Consider the following 11,206-nt stretch of genomic DNA (forward strand, 5'->3'; position numbering starts at 1 on the left):
ACCCCTAGAACTCACCGAATGGATTAATAAAAAATACAACCAACACTTCCATGAAACTTCTTTAATTCAATAATTTTCACTAACTGATCAGTGATTTTAAAACAATAATTCAAATGAATCAACTAAAACCTAATTAATAACGTACGTAAATAAACAAACGTAGAAATTCAATGAAATGATGATGAATCATTCCTTTAATGAAACTTACACATTAAAATATAAACTGCTACATTACTCCAGTGATAAACATAAAGATAACAATGAGATAAAAAATAAAAACAATTCCGTGGAAATTGCGCTTGTGAAAATGAGATTAAAATTATCGACGTAAAATTACGTTGGAATATACACAGGTAAGTGGGAGTGTTCATTATGGTAATCCACATTATAAACTCGTAACACCAAACATCCGGGATCTCTTTCTATGATCTATCTCCATTTACTCAGTATTCAATACAAAAAATCAATCGTATTTCCCAGTGGATCAGAGCATAATGGATTTTTTTTAGGAATGAATCTGTGAAGTGGAGGGCTACACATTAAAGAGTGGATACAATTAAATATTGGAATCCAATTCCAAATATTGGGATGTCCTGGAGATATCCTGTCTGTGAGGAATCCTAATAAAAAGTGGATTTTACGAATTTCCATTTTTTCGTGCAACACAGATAAATGATCGAATTCCACAGAAATCAATCAACTCCACAATAATTTTTCTATTTTGTGCTTTTTTACCTGTTTTTACCTTCAATTTTTTTGGGGTATTTTCATTGAAATAATCGTAAATCACAGGTAATTGGACACAATTAGCGGGCAGTGATACTCAATTAAACATTTATTATTGTACGAGTAAATAGGAAATGCTCCATTGACCCCACTTGTAGACCCGAATAATAATCACACATAAAGGCGAATAATTTCTGCTGTTGCAGTTTTCATTATTAAACATCTTCATCCATTAATTTCTCCTCCATCGAGGCACACAGCACACTCAAGCGCTAGACACATGTTTTTTAAAGTGATTATTATGCAAGAAATTTGGCTCTCTCAATATACTCTAGATAAATCATTTTAAAAAAATTATTATTTCACTCGAACGCCTGTCATTGAAAAAAAATCAGGAACCGACTGTCAAATCATTATTATATCAATTATATTGTTATCAGCTCACAATTTTTCTAGCTATAGAATTTTTAATCGAATAATAATCACAAGTGTTTTTGATTCGCATGTTAAAATTGTAGGACTCCTAAAAAATTTAGTTGGAATATATTTGAAGAGTGGCAGTGAAAAAATCTTGCATAAAGATCAGTCTAATGACCGTACACCGAAGTAATACCCTAACTACCCATTTTGGCCTGTAATTGTAATATACATAAAGCAAGGCATTATTCACAGGTAATTACTCTCGTGAGTAATAACAGCATTGATTCCAACGCTTTGCTGGTGGTAATGGCATCATAATCTCCAGAATATATTTATGAACTTCAGCGTAATTAAAAACTATAATTTTAAGATCACCATGAGATCAGGCTTTATTTCTTAATCGTTATGATTTTTTATTTTTATCATTCTTTCATTTCCTTCGTTAATAATATTTCGAAAATATTCAGTTTGTCGAGGATGTCATGGGTGCATTCAAATATCGACTCGAATGAAATATGAAGAACATTCATAAAGAAGAAATTTCAATGATCCCAATATTCTTGGATTCCAATATTCTCCAACTCTCGGAGAGATTAAACTCTTTATTCTTCATTTTCCCATGACATTCTCAATCCCCTCATTTATATATTTGTAAATATTTGTAAATATAATGTATTTATCCTTACACAATAATTTCTATCAAAGAACCAAAAGTATAAATTGTAGATTAAAATGGTATCAGTGACGTATGTCAAAGGCGCATGTACATATTGTCAAAATGGTTAATTTAAGCAGTTATCAATAAGTTGTATCAAGTTTCGAGAAAAAAACTGTTGCCAGTTATGGACGGTCAAGCGAGAGAAAAAATCATGAGTCTCAAAATTTATTTGGAAAACCGGTGGACATGAGACCAACGAGCGATAATAAATTTTATCGAATCACCAGTCAATACCGAAATAAAGAGTTATCGATCTGCTGTAATTGTGAGATTCACGGAGTAATATAAGTATCATTTGCCAATTACATTCCTAATACTTTCATTAAGACACTTTCTTCACATTAAAACACTATCATTAATTTTTATCGAAAAAATTAATGAATTTTGAACGATTAGTCATTGCACATTAATGGTTTATAACGTGGAATAGATACTTGTTATTCATAGACTTTTGAAAAATAATTCCATGGAATAAATTTCCTGGATTGATTAATCATTGCTTAACAGTATTGACTACAATTTTCTTATGAAATTGTTCTTCTCTGGATATTTGCACTCTGGAGATACTTTTATTGGATTTAATTATTTCGTGAGTTATCGAGTTTTTTAATACTCATGACAGGATTTACAATGAAAACTCAATAGGATTTAAAAAAAAAACGCATTAATTCCTCTATTAAATTGTTTACACGTGTCAACACCAGTCGAGTCGATTACGTTTTCCCATTAAAATTGATGTGACGTTTCAGTCTCACTTATTGCAATAAATTTAATGAGGCACGTTAACTCGTGAATATTGTGCATTTTTTTATCTTCAGGGACTAATTAAATTGTAATAATCTATCAATTATAATTACCCATCTCTCCCTCTTTAAAAAATCATGAGGACCTTCAAATCCAAAATAATCGTGCACTTCTGTTTGAAGCCTATATTTCCAATTCAATGATTGAACTTCTGTCCGAGTTTGATCAAATAAAAAATATGAAACGCTGAAATTAAATTTGGAAATGACTCCTCGAATGGTAATTTTAAATCATTCTTCATTATCGTAATTGCCTCTAATTGGGGATGGGGCACGAGTTGACGTGGAATTCCCTGATGTATAATCTTGAGTTGCGCCGGCATCTACATGGCTACTCTAGTATTTATCATTGAACAAACATTTAACAAGCCCCGCGACCCCAGGTGTTTATGAAACAGAACTTATAGCGTTGTGCGGTGATCCCATTTGGGTGAGGACTTTATCCAGCCACTGGAGTGGGCCATGGAGATGAGCTTCTATCCAGCAAGGAGTGGATGTCACGTCTTGCCTGTGGTATTCTGCACCCCATCCTTTTACGAATGACATTCTAAAATAATTACCACAATATTAATTATTTCCAGAAAAAATTTTACCAATTGATACACAAGAATCATTAATCAAACCTAATAGTGCACATCTTGGTGAGTTCATAAACAGCCTCGAAGCCATGATTAACACTCTGTGAAAGTAATTGTGCAAACTCCTGATTATTGAAAATCTTGAGTGAACATCCAGGAGGAATTTTGCAAACAGTGCTGGGATGAAAGCCGTGATGATGATTGCAGTTTCTGGACTGAACGAATATTGCTGAATCAGAGAGGCACTCGGCATAGACCTCACCCCCCACATAATAAAGATGAACTCCCTTTCCAATATGTCTCCTGGTGTTTTCAATAGTAGAATTTCTATTGACATTGGATAACTGACCGAGGCAGAATCTATCTGAATTATTACTGGGATTGGTAAAGCCATCGACGATGATGGAGTGTGACTGACAATGAAAAACCTCGCCAACCCTGCAGTTGAGTTCGTAATAAGCAATAGATGCCCAATAGGGTGGTTCTTGGTAGCAGACAGGTGCTACTTCGGTGGATCCCCCAGTGTCCATGGCATTTGGATCCGGAGGAGGTGATTGTCCAGTCTGAGAGCCATCCTCAGGTGGTGAATAAGCTGGTGGAGGTGTCTCTGGTAGTCCATTGGTGCCATAAGGGCTCTGAGGATTGGGAGATGTAGTGCTGCCAGGACTGGCTACTGACGTTACCGATGACATAGGTGATGTGGGCCCCAAGCTATTACTGTTCCCAGAATTTCCAACTGCTGATGGTGATCCACTTGACTGATTACCAAAGCCATTTGAGGAGTAAGAGACATTATGGGGCATTGTGGGCTCAGGAAGCTGCTGAAAGGGCAGCAGTGAGTGGCCAGGTGCGAATTCCGAGTGTCTTGGTACCAGAACTGGTGGCAAAACAGGACTCTCCACGCGTTTGTAGTGATAGGGATTGATGCAGACCTCCTTCTGCTTGGCCGAGAAGGGATATTGGCACAGCTCCAGGGGTTTTAGCTCGTGATGGGACTGAAGATCTGGCCATCTCCACACTCTGCAATATATCACGTGGGGCAATCCCTTGCGATGTGACACCTGGAGTCTACCATCGAGACTCCTGGGAATTGTTACACACTTGCTGGGTGTACCAGGACAACTCAGTGCCCTCTCCAACTCCTCAATTGCCCCTTTACGTTTCTTCAGCTTCTTCACCAGAGAATCAACAGCCTTCTCCGCCCACTTCTCCTCCTCGTCTCCCTGCTTCCACCCAAGGAGTTTTTTCACAGCTGGACTTGTGAATGAGAAAAGACTGTTCAGGGAGGACATCGGGCCTGAACTCGATGAGCCTTCCTCGTCGTCCATCTTCAGGACTGTCAATTATTGCCAATCGATTAGTCGGGGTGGGGAAATTTCTCAATCGATACAGAAAGTGTTTACAAACAATGCTAATCGACTTATTGATGATTTCACTTCATAACAAATTGTTCGGGGTTGGAGAGGGGTTGGAATTATGGGACTCACTGGCACTCACTGCCACTCACTTGGGACACGATTATCACTGTTCACTGTTTATCGATTATCTCGACTTGGGGCTTTATCATTATCCTGGTATGATGGAGGTTTTCTTTCAGGAATGGGAAGGCTTAGGGAGAGCTCAAGGGGAGAGTGATGTTGATACACTTGGGGGGACGGTTACTTGGAAAACAATCGAGATTTTCGGTGATTTTTTCGGGATTTTCCTTGGCACTGCTTGGCATCACCATTATGTATTCACTATGGCGTAGCGTTACGTTTTTTTATGTTTGTGTGGGGCAGGAGGAGGGGTGTGTGTGTGTACACATGAATGGAATGGTACTGTATGTGTCTGACGTACAATCGTTGGGGGAAAGTCACTAGGTGACGGTTATGGGGAATTCTCGGTGTTGCAGGGACTGTACTAAAACCAGTAATTACTCCACGCAATCCGATTGGTCGGTTTTTAAATTGTCACTCGATTTAATTTTTTTCTCAATTGAGAAATAATTCCAGGAGATTATCAATTTTTCATCACTCGGGCGATTTCGAAAGTTTTTTTTTTACTAATAAGTTATTAGTTGTCAATTTCCCGGGGATTCCCATTTATTCCTCTATTTTTTGGGTTTTCATAACTGAATGATTCCTGATTCATAATTATTCATCATTATTATTATAAATGCTGTGAATTAAAAAATGATAATTTATTGATCGGGGAAATGTAATAATTTTTCTTCACTGAGATTTTACATAATTAAAAAATCATTCACGAGTCATTACAGCGCATGGATTTGATGGACAATTAGTTTAATTACGGACGTTGGACAAATGATGTTGGACTTTGATGTATCGGTTATTGCATATTTTATGTCCTCATAATGTGCATGATATCAACGATGTGATATTTATAATTCTGAATATGACCGGTGAAAACTCAAATTCTCTCCAGTCTTTTATCATTTGTCGAGATAGTTCTAAGGGATTGAGACGTGAGTCCCCCAAGGATCAAAAAATGTCTTGGTTTTATCAACTATGGAACCGACAATTCGAGAATTATTCTGGTGATGATAATTACACATGGGAAATTGGTTTCACTCGTTTTGTGTTTACCATCGCTGGCTTCTGGCCAGGATCTAAAAAAATAAATCTCATAACATTTCCGATATCTTTAACGATAATATTCATTTTTCTCATTCTACCGCAAATTCTTGAAGTACCTGACATTAACAACGAGAGAGAATTATTTATCTCTCTGAGTTTTATTTTCTACAGGGCGTATTCAATCGGCTGTATGTTGTGTTTACGTTTTAAAATCGACATTTTTAAATCTATATTGGAGGATTTTCGTCAGCATTGGAACACCAGAAATCACACCGAAGATAGAAAAATCATGCATCATTACGCTAAACTATCGAAGATAATATCAATAATCACATCGGTTACAATAGGGATTATCGCCTATAGTAAGTCCACACAGAAAAGAATTGAAACGTAAATTTATCTCTGACTTTTCAATAAAATATTTTGAAATGAATATTTAAAATCAATTGGAGTCAGTGGATTGCAGATGTGCAAGATAAAAATGAATCAATATTTTATTTGAATATTCAGACAAGCTGTTATCACCACTGGCTCAGGATATTATCAAAGGGAAGAAATTAAAAATGATACCAGGACATTCATCGTATCCGTTTCCCCTGTCTGATCCATTGGTCTTCGCTGCTTGCTACCTCGCAGAGTTCATCGTCATCACTGGATTTTCGATGATAACAATAGGAATGGACAATTGCTTTGCAGTCTTGATTTTCCATGCTTGTGGACAATTGAAAATCCTTGGAAATAAAATCAAAAGGTACCAGGGAAAAGTTCGTCATCCAGGGAGGAATGATGCACCGGGGGATTGCAATTGTTTAAAGTGCATTGTTGATTTTCATGTGAAGACCTGTGAACTGGTGAAGAAAATTAATAATTTTTACAATTCAGTGGCATTTTTGAAACTGTGGGTGTCAGTTTCTTACTTCTGCTTCATCGGATTCAATATTTCCAAGGTAGACATCACGGATTTTTTAAAATTTTTATATTCAATCGTGTCTCTGTTATTTTCAGGCTGTGGAGAGTAAAAACTACACTGGACTATTTTCCAATGCACTCAATATGATTTTCATGATGGTAGCATTATTCTTGTACTGTCAATTGGGTGGAATGTGTCAAGAGATAAATAATGGCATCAGTGACATTGCATTCAATTCTGAATGGATGCAAAACCCTAGAAATTCTCGAGACATCATTCTTATCATTCGACAGGCGAATATCCCATTGAAAATTACGGCTGCTAATTTTTTTGTACTCTCCCGAAGTTTTTTCAAGGAGGTAATGAATTTGCGGAGATAATTGAATTTTTATTGTATGGATTAAATGCCATTTTAATTTCTGTCTCAAATTTGTTTAGCTGTTGATTTAATTAATGGTGCTAAAATTGAAAGAGACATCTTTTCGGAATTTAACAGTGTGCGAATTATTTCTGCATTATTTTTATTTTTGCGTTATTTTTGTTGCAGTATATTGTGACGTCAATGTCTTATTTATCAGTGCTGATAACAGTGAGGACAAGTAAATGAGCAGCAGTTGCGAGGAGGACTGACATTTTTTGCTGGAATTCAGGAATCCATCCGCTACTTTAATATGATAAAATTAAGTAATCCGGTGGGACTAAGAAATGAGGATAATTCCTTGAGTTCTGATTGTAGAAAATTACTGGGAGAATAATTAATAAATTGACAGTATTGTAAAATTCATAATTTCAGTTGTTTACTTCATGGACTGTTGACACGCTCATCGGGGATTTAAATCGCTGAGCAATTAACTACCTAGTGAATTAATTAATTTCATTACCTGACCGAGGTTTTTTTTTCTCCAAATTGTTATAAAAAAAAAAATATTCCATGGACTAAAATTTCAATTCTTTCAATCTTCAAATAAAGGAGTCAAAAATGTAAATGTCTTATTATAAACACCTAAATTAATTTAAAAATTGCCGTCTGTTCCCGATTGAGTTGTGAAATTCCTAGAGAATTCTGAAACCTCAAAAAAAAAATGAATAGTCACTGCAAACTTTGCGGCAGAAAACCCCAGGAGTACTCGTGGCACCCTGCCTCACGTGGGGTGCAACTACGTTATCAGCTGGGTTCACTCAAACCCCCAGAACTGAGCCTCTTTAGTCTATCCTTTTTGAGCCACTCTGTTCTCCCATGTAATCCATGATTATCAAACCAGTAGACGAAAAACACGAAATATACTCAACAGTGATCGTGCTCACTGATTGAGTGCTCGAAAAAGTAATTGTATTTTAAAATCCAGGCCCTCATTACAATCACGTGAGAGTAAAACCTGCAGACCATCCCCAGCTCCACGTGTAATAAATTCTATTTAATCGTGTCCATTCGACATGGCAGAGTGAATTGTGTCATCCAAACGTCAACTCTCGATATCTCCAAGTTCAATAACTGCCTCCCGAATTTCAAAAATTAATAAAACTCCTCGTGGTATTGGATTATCTTCATTTGATTTTTGAGTTGTCTCTCGTAATCAGGTGATTATAACGAGGGGAACAGAGGGGTCACCATCATTTCTTCAAGATTCATCCCCGTGGCACCTGAGGAGTCACCGAAATAACGACCGAGTCATCTGGGGATCGGGCAATTTCACGTGAAGGTATTGAGATCAATCCAGGTGAAAAATAGCCATCGCGAAGTTGATGATACTGTCACGAGCGACATTTCTATGGCGGATCAACGTGACAATGGTGAATTACTTGTACGAGATAATGATAATTCCGGGGAGAATACCCAGGTGAGAGATCTACTCTAATGTCCAATTGAAATATTTTTTAATGAATCATTTCATACGTGGACTTCTGAGAATTCCAGAAGTCCACGAAGTCCAACAGTTTTTCCATCATTACCTTAAAATTCATTAGTGAAATCGTATTTTTTGTTATAATCTGTTCTCATTTTCCATAATTTACGTAAATCGATACTCAATTGAGGGTTTATCGATAGTTTATGATTTTGGAAACGTTTTGTTGCCAGGTGGTGAATGGAGGGGACAATAGCTCAGGAGGAAGGCAGAATAATCAGCCGAGCCGATGGGAGTCGTTTTTCGCAGTGGCCAAGTCCTTAATAATAAGGTCCCTAATAATCTACTTCATCACCTCGTTCTTCAGACGTCCCCAGGTGGACCCTGCCTCGAGTGGGGCCTCCGGTGCCCAAACTCGTCTCCCAGCTGTCAACATCTTCGAGAATGGAACACTCTTCGATCTCTGGGTGTTCCTCTCCGAGTCCGAGAGCTTCAACTCCCAAAATGATCGAGTATTCGATCACCTCGTGTGGCATGAGAAGAATTTAATTTATGGGGACTGGTACTCCGGTGCCAATAACGATGGGATACGAACGATGGATTACACGTTCGCTCCATCGGAACGATTTGTAAACAACGGTTCGATCTATATTCATGTGTACGCGACGAAGAGCAAAAGTTCCCAGGAGGACAACAGTCATTTCAAGGGGAATAATAACACGTACTGTTACACTAAAAAAATGTTGAATAAATTCAAGAAGATCAGGTACCATCGAAGACACAATTTGCTGACTGGTGAGACAACAGCCAGTGCTGAGGAGATAAAAAAAGCTGAGACGATGGATCAGGAGATTGTATCCCACTGGCATCCCAATTTGACCATCAATTTTGTCACTGATCAGACCAACTGGGTCCATGGACAGGTGCCTCCACCCCTTGATGAGTCCATTCAGTTCATCAAGGGTGGGAGTGCCTACAAGCCAGTCATTCATCTCAATGACTTCTGGAACATGCAGAGGGACTATCAGCCACTCAATGACAGTGTCAAGACGTTGGAGCTTCATCTGACGTATCAGCCACTGTCGCTCTTCAAGTGGCAGATTTACTCGGCTCAGTCCATGAGGAACAAGTGGACCTCCTCCCTCGTGGGGGACTCTGTCGACGAGGAGGACAGCGATCAGGATACCCTCAAGGAAACCATCCTCGAGACCAATCCTGTATTGCTGGGGATGACTATTTTTGTCTCTATTCTTCATAGTATATTTGAGTTTTTGGCGTTTAAAAATGATATTCAATTTTGGAACAACAGGAAATCCCTGGAGGGGTTATCTGTTCGATCAGTCTTCTTCAACGTCTTTCAATCGTTAGTAGTCCTTCTGTACGTATTAGATAATGAAACCAATACACTGGTACGAATCAGCTGTGGAATTGGTCTCTGCATTGAAGTATGGAAAATAAATAAAGTGGTTGATATAAGTCTTGACCGAGAGAGTCCCAAGATGATGGGAATATTTCCAAGAGTTACATTCCGTGACAAGGGATCGTACGTTGAGTCTTCCACTAAGGAGTACGACAGACTGGCATTTAAATATCTTTCCTGGGCACTTTATCCACTTCTCGGTGGTTACGCTATTTACTCGCTCATGTATTTAGAGCATAAGGGATGGTATTCGTGGGTTCTTAATATGCTTTATGGATTTTTATTGACATTTGGCTTCATCATGATGACACCGCAGCTATTTATTAATTATAAACTCAAGAGCGTTGCACATTTGCCGTGGAGAATGATGTCTTACAAATTTTTGAATACATTCATCGATGACATATTCGCTTTTGTCATTAAGATGCCAACGCTTTATCGACTTGGGTGTTTCCGAGATGATATCGTATTCTTTATATTTTTGTATCAACGGTGGATTTATAAAATTGATCACACGAGGGTCAATGAGTTTGGGTTCTCTGGTGAAATGGAAGCTTCGAAGAATAAGGGAGATAAATCTGTCGAGAATTCTGGAACAAGTGCTCCAGTCAAAGCTATAGAAGACAGCAAAAAGGATAATTAATGAGTGAGATGTTTAATTCTGTAGTGAATTGGTGAAACAAGATCAGCGTAATTTTACAGTTCTGAACTACGATTTATCTGAAGTGATATTGATTTTGGGGAAATGGTAAAAGGCATTTTTCGTCGGTAATTTAGTCCGAAAAAAAATTCCTCTTGTGTTTTCACTTTAAATCGATGAACAATAACGTTGAAAAATGTTCAATTTGATTTATCTCATTTTACCATTTGGCAACTGAATTATAAATGAATTCCTAATTTCTAATTTGAGTTAGATGAATTTGTTATATTCTTATTGTAATTATCATATTATTAAGTTAATTCTTTTAAACGTAAGTGAAGTTAAATGTACCAAAGTACAAAGGAAACTGTCATAATATAGAATTTGCTGTTCATGTGATGCGGAGTTCTCTTATTTCTTTTTTGCAAACATGAAGAGGTGAAAAATTTTTAATACAAATTTCCAGGATGCTCCAGGGATCGAAGATTTGTTGCTGAGTTGTTCATAGAATTGACTGGTAACTAGCAATAATAATGGTAATAATTGTCTAGATATATTTGACCTTTCG

The 11,206-nt window shown here is 37.3% G+C and overlaps 3 protein-coding genes across 3 annotated transcripts; 2 read left to right on the plus strand and 1 right to left on the minus strand.

Moving 5' to 3' along the window:
- Positions 1-166: 166 nt before the first annotated feature.
- Positions 167-6,481, minus strand: Mad (Mothers against dpp). The gene is made up of 3 exons (XM_011306708.1): positions 6,395-6,481; positions 3,291-4,581; positions 167-3,214 (listed from the first exon to the last, which is right to left on the minus strand). The coding sequence occupies exons 2-3, from the start codon at positions 4,571-4,573 to the stop codon at positions 3,055-3,057; spliced, it is 1,443 nt and encodes a 480-aa protein (XP_011305010.1). The 5' UTR covers positions 4,574-4,581; positions 6,395-6,481; the 3' UTR covers positions 167-3,054.
- On the plus strand, positions 5,544-7,494 carry LOC105267739 (uncharacterized). The gene is made up of 4 exons (XM_011306803.1): positions 5,544-6,186; positions 6,335-6,771; positions 6,830-7,093; positions 7,282-7,494. The coding sequence occupies exons 1-4, from the start codon at positions 5,568-5,570 to the stop codon at positions 7,339-7,341; spliced, it is 1,380 nt and encodes a 459-aa protein (XP_011305105.1). The 5' UTR covers positions 5,544-5,567; the 3' UTR covers positions 7,342-7,494.
- Positions 7,495-7,919: 425 nt separating this feature from the next.
- On the plus strand, positions 7,920-11,037 carry LOC105267688 (cleft lip and palate transmembrane protein 1 homolog). The gene is made up of 2 exons (XM_011306709.1): positions 7,920-8,572; positions 8,812-11,037. The coding sequence occupies exons 1-2, from the start codon at positions 8,504-8,506 to the stop codon at positions 10,639-10,641; spliced, it is 1,899 nt and encodes a 632-aa protein (XP_011305011.1). The 5' UTR covers positions 7,920-8,503; the 3' UTR covers positions 10,642-11,037.
- Positions 11,038-11,206: the final 169 nt, after the last annotated feature.

This window comes from Fopius arisanus, unplaced genomic scaffold, assembly GCF_000806365.1.
Source record: "Fopius arisanus strain USDA-PBARC FA_bdor unplaced genomic scaffold, ASM80636v1 scaffold00049, whole genome shotgun sequence".
Taxonomy (NCBI): Eukaryota; Metazoa; Arthropoda; class Insecta; order Hymenoptera; family Braconidae; genus Fopius; species Fopius arisanus.